Genomic DNA, 18768 nt, shown 5'->3' with positions numbered 1-18768 from the left:
TAGGAACTGGCAGACGAGTGGTTTCTGAAGCTACATATAAATTCCTATCTGTTACCACCAGTTTCATCTTTGTATCAGATGACGTAAATTTCATTTTTTTTTTGTAACTGGAAGTGGTACTTTTTTTCGTGCTTTCGGTCAATTCAATTTTTTTAACTATTAAATATAAAAAAGCTAATATAAAAGTTTAAAATTACCTTGATTTTTTAACATTATTGTAAATAACTCTGAAACAAAAGATCGAAGGCTGCTATTAGGCATACAGTGTCCTCAGGTTTAACCACTACTCCACCTTAAAGTATATCCAGATCCCTCGAGGGGGGCACTCTTGTTAGCTTATCCTGCTAGACCGTTTGGAATAGTTTTAGTTATAAACAAGGACAACCCAGACGCATTGAAAGTATTTTTATTTTCTTTCTAATGGGTTTATGAGTTCTACAATAGGGTTGTTTCCATCTACAAATCTTAGGGCAGAATTGTATCCCAATAAATTCTTTTGGATTTTAAGAACATGTTAAACTACTTTTAGGGGACCTGAAATGACCATATTTTTGTAAATATTGAATTTAAAATATCTTTTGGCACACATCACGTGACCAAACTCGAAACGTCATTGAAGATTCTGATAACGTCACAACTCTCGGATTGACACTGTTGACAGTTAGGCGAAAAACAACAAATGACAAATGTCAGTTGACAGTTCGTATCTTCTATCTGTGTTTGTAGTTATGTGTCAAACCGTAAACTGTGACGTCACACAATTTTCAAAGAGCGTTTTGGGCGCGAAAGCATCTGTCAAAATATATTTTGTTAATTTAACATATTTAAAGCCGTTTTTAGTATAAAAGTTGAATTTTAGGGCAACTTTTAGTTAATATAGAACGTAATACAAGCGTTTCAAAAAATTGGAAACAACCCTATTCCCAGAGCCATTAGTTAGTTTATTTGAACGACATAATTTAACCGAATCATACATAAGCAAGTACTTTCTTGATGAGATCAGTCATGTATGTTATGTTGTTCTTTAAGTTTTATAACAACGCCATTGTTGTAGTCTGTACAAATAAAATTCGATGTTTGCTTAATCTTAAGTTTGCACTTCTAGCCCGCGTAGGTGATATTTATAAGTCAACTGCAGTTGTATTTGACGACCGGTTTGGCCTAGTGGGTCACCCACTAGACCAAACCGGTAGCCTGCCTACGAAGCTGATGGTCCCGGGTTCAAATCCTGGTAAGGGCATTTATTCGTGTAGTGAGCATAGATATTTGTTCCTGAGTCATGGGTGTTTTCTATGTATGACCTATAATATTTATTTAATATTTAATATTTATTTATTTATTACTATTGTGTTGCCAAGCCTCGGAAACCGGTTAAATTTCCAAACCGTTATCATGTATTTGGTGCAAAACCTTATTCATTTCGGTTTAGTTTGTAAGACCGTTATTTTTGAACCGGTTTTTAGGAAAACACTTCCATAAAGTTCTTGGCAGATTAACCGGTTTAGAACAATACAAACCGGTTTCTTCCAATGTCGGTGTCTTTGTTTACGAGGCACACCAGGGCTAGGAACCGGTTTATAAAATACCGGTAAATACCCGATTTCGGTTTTCCTCCGAACTTTTATAAGAACGCGAACGTTTTTAAGAATATTATTGTATCCAAAAAAACGGTTTATTCGACGAGCGACGACCGAAACGGCCGGCCGGCCGGCTTTTTTCGAGCCTAAAAAATTTATTCTGCAAGTAGGCCTCGAGGGCTCTTTTACGAGTCAATACAACATTTACAGTAACATCATGTAGTGACATGAAAAATACATAGCAATATTTATATAGAGATTTTTTTCTTATTTAATGCATCTTAATTATAAGATGTAATGTTTTGAAAAGATGTTTGAAATGTGTCCCGCCGAGTTTCTTGCCGGTCCATATTGGGATACCCTCCTCTAATTGAGAGGGGATTTAAATCTTCTCGGGTCAGAGGTGTAGGGTTAGAGCCGGTGTAGCTTTATTTGACGTTCATAAGCGCATTGTAATATGCCTACTTGAATAATAAAGTATATTTATCTTTATATAAAAATACAACAGCCAATACCCTGGTTAAACATTGCAATAATCTTAAAATAAATAATTACTACAATACATAGCTACAATATAACAGAGATGTATATTAGTCTATGGATACATTAAATTTGGAGATGTTAGAGATCCCCAATATCAGAGTGCTAATACTAACAAGATTTAGAGGTGTAAAGTATCTCCTCTCTTTAAATCATAATACAACTGCCAAAAAGCATGGATAGCAATCTCAAGAAAGCCTCAAGGCCTTCCTCTAGTAACCCCATCGATTCGAAACCAGGGCGCCTACCTCGAAACACGAAACTCGAAATTTATCGATAGACACAGATTCACAAAACTTCGATTATCGTGTTTCGCGGTAGGCCCTCTGATTAAATAACTTTTGCTCGATGGAAAAAAACACGAACATAGGTCTAAAACCCACCGTTAAAAGTTTGTAACAATTTTTGCACAAAAGCTAAAATTAATATGAAAATTGCTTCTAAAAATGCGCAATTTTATTTTTTCGAACTCTTCGATTACTTACTTTTTTCTTGATAAATAAAAATAACAATTAAAAACAATGACATCCGCGATCTCGGGCACGCGCACTCGCGCAGCCGTCTCGTTCTCGCTCACGATCAGCGAGAGTGAGAGAAGAATCTGGGTGCCTAGCCAAGATGCTAATCGTTTACGGTCGGTAGCGAACGAAATGCCAATGTCTCTGTCGCACTAATATGGAAGAGTGATAGAGAGAGAATGATTAGCATCTTGGCTAAGCACCTTGAACTTAGTGCGCCTTAATGGCTCCTCCATACGATGGCCCAGCGCTTGACAAGCGAGATGGCCATGCGATATACGACGGTGATGGCTCCTCTACACGATGGCCCAGCGCTGGACCAGCGAGATGGCCATGCAATGGTTGAAACGCAACTACACGATGTTAGTTCTGGAATTCTGGTATTTTGGGACGATTTATCGAATTGCATGTTCACAAACGTGCAGTTCGGTAAATCGGCCAAGATAATCAGCAATCTAAAGTTACCTAATTTAATTTATGAAATTTATTGTGCGGAAGGTAACATAACATAGGTTGTAAGTTGATACTAACAAATATGGACTGTATTAATTGTCTGAGAATAAATAATTTTTATTTTTATTTTTTATTTATTTTAATGGGCCACGTGTAGAATTGTAGATGCGTACTGCCATCGCTGGCCCACAACCTTTGATGTGCGGACAAAAACCGACACTGTGGCCATTCCGTCACCATCCCGCCGCGCCATAAGCCTTCTGACACTACTGCGCTGGTCCATCTTAGCGGGCCAGTATCATGAACCATCGTGTAGAGGAGCCATAATGAGTTGTACGCGAATGCCGTAAACAATTGGATGAGTTTTGGCATGTTATTAGTTTTTTTTAATAACCTGATTTCTACTTAAAATCACTTGTATTTATTTCTATATTAACTAGGTACTGGGTGGGAGAAAACCGACGTCAAAAAGTATAATATAAAATATTAAGATAAAAATGTAATACAATACAATACAATACAAATATACTTTATTGCACACCTCAATACAGAAACAGTACAAATAATACAACACATAAAGAAGAGGTAAACAACAGGCGGTCTTATCGCTAAAAAGCAAAAACATAATGTAATATATAGTAAACACCCCTATAATGGAACAGGCACCAGTAATGGGATCTATTTACTATCAGTTTTTAATCGCTGGCAACATTTGACCATAAACAAGAGCCAAAGAGCTGCTTAAGCTTAATTTTTTATTGATATTTGTTAGTTTTAAAATTAATGGCGCCATACATCCCATGACTGGAGCAAAAAACCCATAGTTTTAATTGGTTAATAAAATTGAAACCAATAGCAGTAGCTTTCGCCATTTTCCACAGATTTTCGAGTTACGAAATCAAGCGTTCGAATTTCGAAAATCGGCTTCAAGTCGGGCCACGTCAAGATTTTCGTTTTTTTTTATCCATTCAAGTGCCTACAGAAAATTAGTGTTAGTTGAACTGAAAGCTGGGTCACTATTTATTGCACCCCAAAATTTCTGGAAGTTTCTAATAAGGAAACATTGACTTACAACAATTAAAAACGCCCTCTTACCCTTGACAGGTCGAGTTTTCACTCTAGGAGGCCTGTTGAAATTTAAAAAAATTTAACCCCACATGACATTGATTTGATTTGATCTGACTGGTAGAACAGCTTGACTGTATCAATAAGCAAAATTAATATACACTATGAGTAAAATAATAAGAAACCATTTTAACCGACTTAAAAAAAGGAAGAGGTTATGATTTCGACCACATTTTTTGTATGATTGACTATGGTGCTACTTTAACGCACTAGTGCGAAAATTAGCACAAATATTACGTTAGGTACTGTGTCGAATATTTAAAGGGCCATATGTACTGTAAAACGTTGTACGATACATGTGCGAATAGTTAATAGCAACTCGTGTCGATTTAAAACACTCCCTTCGGTCGTGTTTAAATTTATCGCCACTCGTTTCGAATTTCCTATTTTTTGCATTTGTATCGTAATGTACTATTACAGTACATATGGTGTTACTTTTCCGCACTAGTGCGTAAATTAGCACATTATGTAACTATGTCGAAAATTTAAAAAGTCGTATGTACTGTAAAACGTTGTAAGATATATGTGCGAATAGGTAACTCGCAACTCGTGTCGATTTAAAACACGACTGAGTACCTAATTTATCGCCACTCGTTACAAATTTCCTATTTTTCGCACTTGTATCTTAAATAACTATGATGTCGGTGCCATAGTTAGGTAATTTGACTGTAATGTAAAATCAATATGAAATTCACAGCAAATCACGTCGAATAGGCGTCAAGTTATGGAAAGCTGCGCGTGCGTCGACCAAGCAAGCAGTGATTGAGAAGGCGCCGCGCCGAGCGGCTGGCGGATATGTACGCGCGAACGCAACGATCGAGGTGAGTGCTGTGTTATTGCTGAAATTTCAGTGTTAAACAAGTATTGTAATATGTGTTATATTTATTTATAGTGCAATACAGTAGGCCGCCATACACATTTTATAGATATAAACGATTTTTTTTAGGTCAGTACAAAAAAAAATACATAAGAAATAACAAAATATAAGACTAACTTAACAACTTACTTTATTTTATAGTAGGTATAATTATTTGCGTATTTCCTATAGACATCCCTAAGTTAAGGGAATTTAAAGCTAGTTTTTTCGCTGCACCCTTACAGGCGGGGTAGATCTTTTCAGTAATTGAGACTCAAAGAAGAAAAACGTGATGTATATGTATGTATGGGTCGTTAACTTTTAATGTATTGTCCACTGAAGTGAACTTTTTGTTAAATATGTTTGAAAAGGGACGTTACCAGTGTTAAACAAATATTGTAATATGTATAATATTTATTAATATTACAGTAGTTAGTGCAGTTATGATATATTTTTGTTTAATGATATTATATTTTGAAAAGTGGAATGAGCCGAGGTTTTCCCCAGCTACAGTATGGGGTTCTTCAAAAAAGGAGTGTACATGTTTTTAAAGAGTCGGCAACGCGCATGTAACACCTCTGGAGTTGCAGGCGTCCATGTGTTATATTTATTTATAGTGCAATACAGTAGGCCGCCATACACATTTTATAGATATAAACGATTTTTTTTAGGTCAGTACAAAAAAAAATACATAAGAAATAACAAAATATAAGACTAACTTAACAACTTACTTTATTTTATAGTAGGTATAATTATTTGCGTATTTCCTATAGATATCCCTAAGTTAAGGGAATTTAAAGGTAGTTTTTTCGCTGCACCCTTACAGGCGGGGTAGATCTTTTCAGAACTTGAGACTCAAAGAAGAAAAACGTGATCAATATGTATGTATGGGTCGTTAACTTTTAATGTATTGTCCACTGAAGTGAACTTTTTGTTAAATATGTTTGAAAAGGGACATTACCAGTGTTAAACAAATATTGCAATATGTATAATATTTATTAATATTACAGTAGTTAGTGCAGTTATGATATATTTTTGTTTAATGATATTATATTTTGAAAAGTGGAATGAGCCGAGGTTTTCCCGAGGTACAGTATGGGGTTCTTTTTAAGAGTCGGCAACGCACATGTAACACCTCTGGAGTTGCAGGCGTCCATAGGCTACAGTGACTGCTTACCATCAGGCGGGCCGTATGCTTGTTTGCCACCGACGTGGTATAAAAAGTAACGGACAATGACAAAAGTATTTGTGGATTAAGATGTAAATAAATAATAAGTATAAAAAAATTAATAATAAATATATTTTTTTTATATGACGAAGTCTAAAAAAGCCTATGGAGGAATCAGGTCTTCAACAGAAGGATATGATGTCACGATCCTCAGCATTGAAGGACCGACTGAGGGAGATATGCCGAAGTGTGATAAACTATGATAGCAAATTAGAGCGATTGAGCGATGTTCTAGAGCCGTGATTTCATATTGCCCGAAGCTGTATAATGTTCCTCATTCAAAATTTTCTCCATTTTAAACAACATAGTCTCAAATAGAGGCGGATACCAGTACCCCTAGTGTAAATATTTTCGACAGCGAAACGTTACGTACGCGTTTGCGTTAAGTGTCATTTTGTATGAGATTTTTGACTTTCCAAAACGTCCCGCTTGGCGCGCTGTTCAAAAACCTATACAAAATGAGACTTAACGCAAACGCGTACGTCACGTTTCGCTATCGACTAAATTTACACTAGGGGCGCGGGGCTCGGAACCGGTTTATTTTTAAATCCCGAAATAGCCCAATACTTTTAATTATTTTATACTCTTTACGTAGGACTGTAGGGCTAAGATGGTCGGCTCTTTATCATTTGTCAATATGCCTGTCACTTTCTAACAAGTATGTAAGTGCGAATGTGACGGGTATAGTGACAAGCGATAAAAATGGAACCATGCTGCCACTGCTGGATCATTAGATAGTCCCATTAAAAATGAAATAATAAACCAAAGAACGAAAAAGAACCTCGAAGAAGAAATTCGGGCAACCAATGTCACTTTGACGTTAGAAATATCGTAGATAGATCTTATTGGGATCACAGCGGAATCGAAATAAACGTCAATTTTGACATGTCGTTTAGTTATCGATCTTTTAAAGATCTTAAACGTGTCTTATCATTCTTCGAATCGGGACGTAAGTCAATATCAATGTTATGTTTATACGCATGGCAGTTTCGGTGTTTATGAGGCGTCGCGTTCACATATGGAAAGAAATACAAATGTAACTGAAACCACTGTGACCTGTGGTCGCAGCATGGTTCCATTTTATCGCCTGTCACTATGCCTCGCACTTACATACTTGTTGTTGTTGTTGTGTTGTTGTTATGTTGTGGTGTTGTTATACACGGTGCTCACGAGGAACCCGAAAGATTTTAACCACGTACTTCTGAGGCCTCAAGAAGGAAAAAATGTTATGTGTTTCAGTAAATCTCGCCAAAAATTTTTTTTTGTTTTTCAAATTTTGAACGTATTTGGAGATAAAAAGTTAATGTTATGGTAAAACTGGCACTGAAAATTTTTTACGATTTTTTTTGTAAAAACTAGTTCTTGCAAAGGTTACTTGTCACTTTTTGACATCTATCAATAAGGATATTTAGACTACGCTCTATCGCGATCAAAAAGGCGCTTTGCACTAAGTTACGATAAGAAGATGTTTTTTTTATATTGGTATTTACTCTGAAACTAGGCGAAATCCAGAAAAGTTTATATGACATTTTAGTCTCTAAATGTGATTTAGTAATACACTATCAAAATCTTTCGGTTTCCTCATGTAACACCGTGTATTGTGTGTACGTGGCAGGCGATAAAAATGCGACCGTGGTACTCGGCCTGTAGGGCTAAGATGGTCGGCTTTTTATCATTTGTCACCATGGCTGTCACGTTCTAACAAGTATGTAAGCGCGAAAGTGACGGGTACAGTGACGAGTGATAAAAATGGAACCATGCTAGCACCGCTGCAGTGGTATCATGGTCGCATTTTATTACCTGTCATGTCATGCGTCACTTTCGCACTGACATTGTTTCATCAAAATGATGTCAGTCGCTCGCTCGTGCCAATACATGCCCCGCCGGGCACAGATGGGAATAAGCGCTGCAAATAAATTATTCCCATTTGTCCCCGCCGGGCACAGATGGGAATAGGCGCTGCAAATAAATTATTCCCATTTGTCCCCGCCGGGCACAGATGGGAATAGGTGCTGCAAATAAATTATTCCCATTTGTCCCCGTCGGGTACATATGGGCATAGGCGCTGCAAATAAATTATTCCCATTCGTCCCCGCCGGGAACAGATGGGAATAGGCGCTGCATATAAATCATACACCAAACATATCCACAATATCCACATGGGGGTCAAATGGTTAGCTATTGAGGTCATTGACCTTCGTTTGATCCGTGAAAGCTACACCGTGTAGGTTTTATTCGGGAAAATTAATTAACACGCATATCCTTTACAATTTTTAATCGCATTAATAATAGGAAATTATCAATTCATCATGTGTTACACTGATGCTTTATTTAGTTTCATATAACTTGGATTAAATAAAGACAATGCATACTTTGGCCGTTTATTATGAAGTTTTCTTCTGAATACTCTTGTCTAGTCTAACGAATCAGTACCCTACCTAAAATGATGATGATACCTAAAATCAAAATTACAAAAATAAACAATCCAATTTACCTTCATTAGTTGGTTATTTAACCTTTTAGGAACATCATGACTATCTACATTCTATCAACAGTTTATACACTTAAGAGGGAATAATAGATTTACGATACTAGCGAAGTAACGGTAATTTTTTCTATGGAATTCCATTTCGGGAGAAAACGGTTTACACTAAATAAATCTTAACAAATCACTTTGATTTTGATGTCGATCGATTATTTTCTAGGTTTATATGTTTCGCTTTAAAAAACAAAATTTTATTGCAAATTTTGTGAAAAAAAGGAAAACCTTTGGACCCGGGTACGTCCTTAAACTACGTCCAAAAGAGAGGTATGGGCATTGCGAATGTCATCTAGCTTTGTGTGGTAGAGCACAGCCAGTGGATGTCATTCCAGATCTAGAGCAGAGCCCAACTGGGGAAGTACTTCCAAATTACAGAAAATAGCAGCCAAATAACACTAGACCCTACTCATAGTGTTGTGTTCCTGCCGGTGAGTAAGGTTGCCAGAGCTCAACGAGGGGGGCGGGTTTAGGGTCGGCAACGCGCATGTAACTCCTCTGGAGTTGCAGGCATACATAGGCTACGGAGACTGCTTACCATCAGGCGGGCCGTATGCTTGTTTGCCACCGACGTAGTATAAAAAAAAAAACTATAATCCTACTTTTTCGTTATCATTATCATACAAAAAATCAAAATATTTAGAATACATAAATTAGACCAAAATACTACGTATTTTATGAACAATTCTACTTCGATTCCTTATTTGGACAATTTAAATTTTGATGATAACCTACTATAGTTTGTCAAAGGACGATCTCATGTCAACATAGACAGAGAGAATCATACTATCTTTGTTTCACACTAGTACTAGCACCCAAAAAAAAGGACGAGTATAGTTTTTTTTGTTCTTATTAACTGACAAATTGGTTTGACCAACTATATTTCTTTTCTTAGAAAAAATAACTAGTTTAACACATACATAATTAAAATCAGGTTTACCAAAATTTGTCATAAATGCGATTTTTGTAACAAACTTAACAACATATGGTACTATATTTCGTTTTTACTTGAATTTAATTTGATTTATACCCACATATCATGTATCTCTGCATACTGTGTGTGTTCTGTTAGAGTATTCTCATATTTTGACAAAAAATTGGAAACAATGAAATTTTAAAGACGTGTCCATCGCCTAGCATAGATGAAACTCGTTTGCAGAAAACGATACGAAACGCTAAATAGAAATGGTAACGTTTCGTTTCGTTTTCTGCAAACGATTGTCAATTTGGCTAGGTCCCCAGGACGACCTCGGTAAAGGTACTAGAAAACACGACTAAAATAATAGTGCATTATTTTCGAGGTAAGGAATGCTGACATTTGCGAGCGTGCCGAGTGTTAACTTTTAAGTTTAAATGGACGACCTTGGCAAATGCTATTCTGGCGGAGTTGAACAGTGTTTAAAAAAAAACGAAATTAGCTATAGGCAATTATCTTCTTCTTCCTCGCGTTGTCCCGGCATTTGCCACGGCTCATGGGAGCCTGGGGTCCGCTTGACAACTAATCCTAAGATTTGGCGTAGGCACTAGTTTTTACGAAAGCGACTGCCATCAGACCTTCCAACCCAGAGGATAAACTAGGCCTTGTTGGGATTAGTCCGGTTTCCTCACGATGTTTTCCTTCACCGAAAAGCGACTGGTAAATATCAAATGATATTTCGTACATAAGTTCCGAAAAACTCATTGGTACGAGCCGGGGTTTGAACCCGCGACCTCCGGATTGCAAGTCGCACGCTCTTACCGCTAGGCCACCAGCGCTTTTTAGCTATAGGCAATTATAAAACAAAAAAACAGGCTTGTTTGGTGAGTAAGGTTGCCAGAGCTCAACGAGGCTCGGAGTGTTAGGGTCGGCAATGTGCAGGCGTACATAGGCTACGGAGACTGCTTACCATCAGGCGGGCCGTATGCTTATTTGCCAACGACATAGTATTAAAAAAATACATATACCTCTCCCGATTTTGAAAACAAATGAATTTATATCGCAATTTATTTGTTTCACTGCATAAAATATGATATCTATCGAGCTAATGATATCTATTATAGTAAAATATAAAATAGCAACTTTAACTGTTTGAACATTTTTCTAAGTTTAGAAGAAACGATTTAAAAAAACGAACCGCCACTACATTTTAGCTACTCAAAACAATAAAATTTAACTGTCTTTTCGGAACAGTAAAATTTAATGTTTTGTTAGATAAGCTCATATGGGACTGTTTAAATTCAATGTCAATGCAATTTCCATTGTTTTAAATGTTTTTTTTCTCAGTGTTTCTATTTGTAAATTACAGTTTTGTGCCGTAATGTGCAGGATGGATAAATTTGAGGGAATGGTCGGCATTTCCACATTTCCTAACGCATGCAATGTATTTACAAATTCTTTCGTTCTTATAATATTTCCTACGACGCAGTTTAACACCGACTTTAAGTATATTCGGACGAATAACTATTAAGTTGTGTCAGTTAAGTTTGTGTGAATTTAGTGTGTGTGTGTAGTGCCTAATATACCGAGCACAAGGAGCAAAAATGGTTTTGAGGTATCAGTAGTAACTTTCACGTGTGCATTTGTTTTCATCTCTAGTCTTTTGAAAAGTGTGCAGAAAATGATTTTCATTTCAGTCACTAGAGCATTGTCTTTCTTTCTTTATTTGCTATTATAAGATACAAGTTCAAGTATTTTACTTTACCAGTACATTTTTTTCTTTAATATTACGTTAACAATTAAAATTTGATATTAAATGGATTTGTTGTACAATTTCCTTTCTGCTATTTAAACTCCCCATTCCATAAATCACGATATTTATACCTATATTGTTAATTTAATGTACCCTCAAGAAATACTAAAAAAGTTTATAGGTAGATAGTTTTTTAAATAAACATGTATTTTACTTTCCTCGTATTCGAAATGAAAAGTGTTTAACTTGGGTGAAAGGCATCATTTCAGTCTCGGACTATTAATAAATTACCTCGACAGAAATGAGTGCGTTTCATCCCTTGATTAACAATTTACTATTACTAGTACTATATATCCGAGAATTTGTTTGCGTAGATTTCGAAATTGTGCTAAAATGGGATACTTTAGGTACTTTAGTCCAATTCCTTCCATGTGAAAGCGCTGGTGGCCTAGCGGTAAGAGCGTGCGACTTGCAATCCGGAGGTCGCGGGTTCAAACCTTGGCTCGTACCAATGAGTTTTTCGGAACTTATGTACGAAATATCATTTGATATTTACCAGTCGCTTTTCGGTGAAGGAAAACATCGTGAGGAAACCGGACTAATCCCAACAAGGCTTAGTTTTACCCTCTGGGTTGGAAGGTCAGATGGCAGTCGCTTTCGTAAAAACTAGTGCCTACGCCAAATCTTGGGATTAGTTGTCAAAAGCGGACCCCAGGCTCCAATTCCTTCCATATACACTAACTTGGACAGTAATAAATAAATAAATATTGGACATTCTTACACATTTTGACTAAGCCCCACAGTAAGCTTAAAAAGGCTTGTGCTGTGGGTACTCAGACAACGATATATATACAGGGTGTTTATTTGGTCATCTGCAATAATTTGCGGGCTGAGCAACTTTTAATATGGGACCAACCCCGAAATCAAGAAAAAAACATTGACTCTCCCATAGAAAATGTCAAGATCAGACAGTCAAATGTATGAAACAGACAATTTTCGGGGTTGGTCCCTGTAGCCGCCGTGCAGGTCAGGATCTCGACGACTTAAATAAAACTTCGATTTATAATGAAGCGAAGTATAATCTTCCAAAGGGTACTGGTTTACAAGGGTTCTTGTCAAAACGGTTCAATGTAGAAAAGTGGGTGTTGATAGTATGGAGGATGATGAAAGAGTGATTTGCAATATTTGATCAGTACCCCTAGTGTAAATAAATACGATTTCGAAACGTGACGTACGCGTTTGCGTTTAGTCTCATTTTGTATTGGATTTAGAAAGAGCGCGCCAAGCGGGACGTTTTGGAAACTCAAAATCCTATACAAAATGAGACTTAACGCAAACTCGTTCGTCACGTTATGATGTCGATTAAATTTACACTAGGGGTACAGTACAAAAGGTGGTTTTAATTTAGGTGCCTTTAATTGGCCGCGTTTGAAAATATGTGGAGCGCTCCTATTGGTGCTTTTGAAAAGCCTCCGAATACTAGCCGAGCCCGACGGCTGCGTTTAGCTACTGCATTGATTTTTATATAATAATAAGTTGCATTCGCAACAGTTCCAAAGTAAAAGTTGCTCAGTATGACTTATATATTCACCAGTAAATTATTGCAGGTAACTAACTAAACAACCTGTATATACATATAAATACTTAAATCCATAGAAAATATCCATGACTCGGGAACAATAAATGCCGCTCATCACACAAATAAATGCCGATACCGGGATTCGAATCCACTAGGCCAAATCAGTCGTCAGAGTAATAAAATTATGTTTCAGTGAAATAATTTTTTATATTAAAAAAAAAAAACGCAACGCCAAGAAACTGTTTTCCTTAACGTTCCGGAAATTATGTAACGTATAGTTTGTTTAACGAACTCTTAATTGATATACAATAGCGTAACTTTGAGAGTTTCCCAAAAAAAGAAATTTTAATGACGTATTGAAGCATGACATAATATCAATAAGGAATTTAATAACCAAAATAAGGCTTTTGATACTTATGTAACTTTATTTGAATATAAAATAAGGTAAGTACATTTGTTGAAAAAATTGTTTAATTTTTACATGTCGATTCAATATAGGTCCATATATTAACATATTCGTTGCCGGGCTATATTTGTACATACTACTTACTTCATTTGTATATAAGGTTAAGATAAGAGAAACTTTGAGACAAGGGAAACACTTCTGAGAAAATATATTAAAAACTAAATTAATGATAATAGTTACTAAAATAAAACTAATGCATAAATAAACTTTAATTACGTGGAAGGACTTTCCTTATAGGGCCCGTGCGCGTTGGGGGGTCTGCCATCTTGTGGCCTGAATCGGAACCATAAACATGCACATGTACACGTCACGTGTTTTCTTGTGCATAGTAGGTTCCAGGGCTCGGAACCGGTTTATTTTTAAATCCCAAAATAGCCCAATATTTTTAATTATTTTATACTCTTTACGTAGGACTGGATCATGTATTTATGTAACAACTTCGCATTATTAGATAGTCCCATTAAAATGAAATAATAAACCAAAGAACGAAAAATAACGTAATAATACTGATATTTTTTGTATGAAGAAAAAATCGGTTCCGAGCCTTGGTAGGTTCTGCCATCTTGTGGGCTACATCGGAACAAAAAACATCACATTTACGCCTCGCGCCAAATATCGGACGGCTCCTGTGCTGCCTCCTACAGTTCATGCACGCTCCCTATACGGTTTCTTTTGCCACGAGCAAAATTTGCCTACGGTCCTATTCGAATTTTAAGATACATATTTTCAGATAGATATTTTCAGTCTAGTCGGACTATTTCGCCAGTATCAGGAGCTTTAAATACGACTAATATTACGGTTAGTACAAGACAGTGTACGGTGATATTTACCAGCTCTTGCAGCATAGCTGGCTTTACGAGTAGCACGTGACGTGCCGTTGACTCCAAAATGATTGTTAAACGCGTTTCAAGATTAATTTACCATGTATAATAAGCTATCGATATTACACTTTAAATAATATTAATGAGCTAAAAACAAAGGAATTAATCACGACGCGTGACTATCAAGATGGCGCTCGAACCGAAAGTCCCAATCCCAAGATACGTCAAATATTAGGTCTAGTTACGATATGGATCTGATATGTCAGTGTCAAAAGTGACGTTTCTCAAACAAAAACGTCACTTATAACACTGTTATATCCGATCCGTATCGTATCTAGACCTATGTCGTATCTATCTTAAAGTTCGAATCGGGCCGCTACTATGTTTTTCTTACCCCATCTGACCTTACTACTGTTATTGCAAGCCATTTTCATTTCCGTCGTTTTTCGTTACCGCGCGATTTCATTTAATAAGTCAGATACTTAAAACAAATAGATAAGATTTTTTTTTTATACTACGTCGGTGGCAAACAAGCATACGGCCTGCCTGATGGTAAGCAGTCTCTGTAGCCTATGTACACCTGCAACTCCAGAGGAGTTACATGCGCGTTGCCGACCCTAACCCCACCCCCCTCGTTGAGCTCTGGCAACCTTACTCACCGGCAGGAACACAACACTATGAGTAGGGTCAAGTGTTATTTGGCTGCGGTTTTCTGTAAGGTGGAGGTACTTCCCCAGTTGGGCTCTGCTCTAGATCTGGAATGACATCTGCTGTGCTGTGCCCTACCACACAAGGCGAGATGACATTCACATTGCCCATACCTCTCTTTTGGACGTAGTTTAAGGACATACCCGGGTCCAAAACTTCACACATAATACCAACTAAAATTCACACATAATAAAACAACTGTTTTTTCTAGAATGTTAGAACATTAATCCCAAAAAGTCTTAAGTTCCTTCAAGTATAGTGCTTCTTCTCGCATGGTTACTCTAAACTATTACTACTACAAGAATCGGGATACTAGCAGGTACTCTGACCTAACCAGTTCATTACGATGCGTCCTCTCTGACGGCCTCAACCCCAGTGAACGAGCCTGTCCAACATTTACCGTGTCCCCACCACTTGCTTATACTACCGTGTTGCCAACAGTATAATGTTATTTTCCCAACTACCGCTGTATTAATCGGGGTAACATAATAATGTTGTCAGGGTATAATTATTATTTAACTGCTATCTTAAATGTAAACATAAATAAATCATGACACAAGATATATATAGGTTTAAGAGCAATTTCTAGCTGAGCAACTTTTAAATCTCAAATTTTTGAAGCTATGTTTCTGTCGCGCTGCGGTGGGTGGGAGTGCGTTCGTGCGATAAGGACAACTGCAACTCAGACTAAAATTCCCACGCTAAAAACTCATAAATCGAGGTTTTGCTCTCGACTGTTTCCTCCTTCAAAACGCAACCAATCATTATGAAATTTTGGAAACTGCAAGAGGAAGAAATAATCTATGTTTTGATTTTTTGGATATTTGTTATCATATTTACGATATGGATCTGATATGTCAGTGTCAAAAGTGACGTTTCTCAAACAAAAACGTCACTTATAACACTGTTATATCCGATCCGTATCGTATCTAGACCTATGTCGTATCTATCTTAAAGTTCGAATCGGGCCGCTACTATGTTTTTCTTACCCCATCTGACCTTACTACTGTTATTGCAAGCCATTTTCATTTCCGTCGTTTTTCGTTACCGCGCGATTTCATTTAATAAGTCAGATACTTAAAACAAATAGATAAGATTTTTTTTTTATACTACGTCGGTGGCAAACAAGCATACGGCCTGCCTGATGGTAAGCAGTCTCTGTAGCCTATGTACACCTGCAACTCCAGAGGAGTTACATGCGCGTTGCCGACCCTAACCCCACCCCCCTCGTTGAGCTCTGGCAACCTTACTCACCGGCAGGAACACAACACTATGAGTAGGGTCAAGTGTTATTTGGCTGCGGTTTTCTGTAAGGTGGAGGTACTTCCCCAGTTGGGCTCTGCTCTAGATCTGGAATGACATCTGCTGTGCTGTGCCCTACCACACAAGGCGAGATGACATTCACATTGCCCATACCTCTCTTTTGGACGTAGTTTAAGGACATACCCGGGTCCAAAACTTCACACATAATACCAACTAAAATTCACACATAATAAAACAACTGTTTTTTCTAGAATGTTAGAACATTAATCCCAAAAAGTCTTAAGTTCCTTCAAGTATAGTGCTTCTTCTCGCATGGTTACTCTAAACTATTACTACTACAAGAATCGGGATACTAGCAGGTACTCTGACCTAACCAGTTCATTACGATGCGTCCTCTCTGACGGCCTCAACCCCAGTGAACGAGCCTGTCCAACATTTACCGTGTCCCCACCACTTGCTTATACTACCGTGTTGCCAACAGTATAATGTTATTTTCCCAACTACCGCTGTATTAATCGGGGTAACATAATAATGTTGTCAGGGTATAATTATTATTTAACTGCTATCTTAAATGTAAACATAAATAAATCATGACACAAGATATATATAGGTTTAAGAGCAATTTCTAGCTGAGCAACTTTTAAATCTCAAATTTTTGAAGCTATGTTTCTGTCGCGCTGCGGTGGGTGGGAGTGCGTTCGTGCGATAAGGACAACTGCAACTCAGACTAAAATTCCCACGCTAAAAACTCATAAATCGAGGTTTTGCTCTCGACTGTTTCCTCCTTCAAAACGCAACCAATCATTATGAAATTTTGGAAACTGCAAGAGGAAGAAATAATCTATGTTTTGATTTTTTGGATATTTGTTATCATATTTGTATTCTGCCGTACTGCGCCTTTTTTTGCAGCCAATTCAATTGAGCCGTTTTAGCGATTTTCTAGGCGCTGTAAGTTTCTTCAAAATAAAATAATTAAAAAAAGCAAAACATAGGGGCACAGATATTGATGATATTGATCTTATTTGAAACAATCATTGCTCTAGGTTAAAAATCCAGGGAGGAAACAGTCGAGAGCGTTTGTATAGAAAAATCATAACTAGGAATTCCTCTTAAGATATTAAATAAATAAAATAAATAAATATTATACGACATTATTACACAAATTGACTAAGTCCCACAGTAAGCTCAATAAGGCTTGTGTTGAGGGTACTTAGACAACGAGATATATAATATATAAATATTTATAAATAAATACATAGAAAACACCCAAGACTCAGGAACAAATATCCATGCTCATCACACCAATAAATGCCCTTACCAGGATTTGAACCCGGGACCATCAGCTTCGTAGGTAGGGTCACTATCCACAAGGCCAAACCGGTCGTCAAATATTCAGTTTCGTTTCGTCAATATTTTGCAGTGAAATTAAATCAGGTTAAGTAATTGAATGCAAATGTTTCTAGTTAGTGTGGATGTCAAAAGTCTTTAGTGTTTTAGAAATTCGTGAAGCCTTGCGTCGTTTGAATGTGAATTACGTGTGATATTATGTTAATGTGAGTAATTATCGTGGTTCCGAAGCATACTAGAGCGTAGTTAATACTCGAATAAGAATATAATCCTATTTGTAATTAAATGTGTGGTTCCGGTGTTAGTCTCTTGTTTGCGAAATATCATGCACAAATTTGCGCTGCATTCGAATTCATTAGTACCCAGAAACCGGATATTTTCACTGAAAAAAATATGATCTATCGAGCATACATTAAAATGATTTTTAATAAGATTAACTGCTTCATTAAATATCAACAAATGTTTGCAATCCGGAGGTCGCGGGTTCAAATCCGGCTCGTACCAATGAGTTTTTCGGAAATTATGTACGAAATATCATTTGATATTTACCAGTCGCTTTTCGGTGAAGGAAAACATCGTGAGGAAACCGGACTAATCCCAACCGGGCTTAGTTTACCCTCTGGGTTGGAAGGTCAGATGGCAGTTGCTTTCGTAAAAACTAGTGCGTACGCCAGATCTTAGGATTCGTTGTCAAGCGGACCCCAGGCTCCCATGAGCCGTGGCAAAATGCCGGGACAACGCGAGGAAGAAGAAGAAATGTTTTTAAGCATTGGAAAAACGATAAAAATAAACGGGCGTGAACATTACCGTAATACTCAAAACAGTAAAATCCACTGTAATGCTTCAACTGTTTTACGAACAGTAAAATTTTTAACTCAGCAGCTCGAACAAGCCTACTTTCGTCACTCCAGGGAGCAACAAGCTTTCGTCATAATGATGATGCGTTTCATTCATGAATATTAATAAATGTGGTTAACTTTACTTGATATTGTATTTTTTTAACCTTTAATATGTGACTACTGAGGTGAAAAGTTGTATGTGTCACACGAGAGCAAAGTTATTTTACACCTCGCTACGCT

General features: G+C 37.0%; 1 protein-coding gene across 1 annotated transcript in view; it reads left to right on the top strand.

Moving 5' to 3' along the window:
- The first annotated feature begins 4901 nt into the window (after nucleotides 1-4901).
- LOC133520957 (uncharacterized) overlaps nucleotides 4902-18768 on the top strand; it is a 43099-nt gene continuing 29232 nt past the window's right edge. The window contains exon 1 of the mRNA XM_061855671.1: nucleotides 4902-5034. Coding sequence (XP_061711655.1) covers nucleotides 5009-5034 — 26 coding nt within the window. The 5' untranslated portion in view covers nucleotides 4902-5008. The remainder of the gene's footprint in view (nucleotides 5035-18768) is intronic.

The sequence above is a fragment of the Cydia pomonella genome, chromosome 9, assembly GCF_033807575.1.
Source record: "Cydia pomonella isolate Wapato2018A chromosome 9, ilCydPomo1, whole genome shotgun sequence".
Classification (NCBI taxonomy): Eukaryota; Metazoa; Arthropoda; class Insecta; order Lepidoptera; family Tortricidae; genus Cydia; species Cydia pomonella.
The sequence above is the reverse complement of the archived record's forward strand: the minus strand, read 5'-3'. Positions and strand labels throughout refer to the sequence as shown.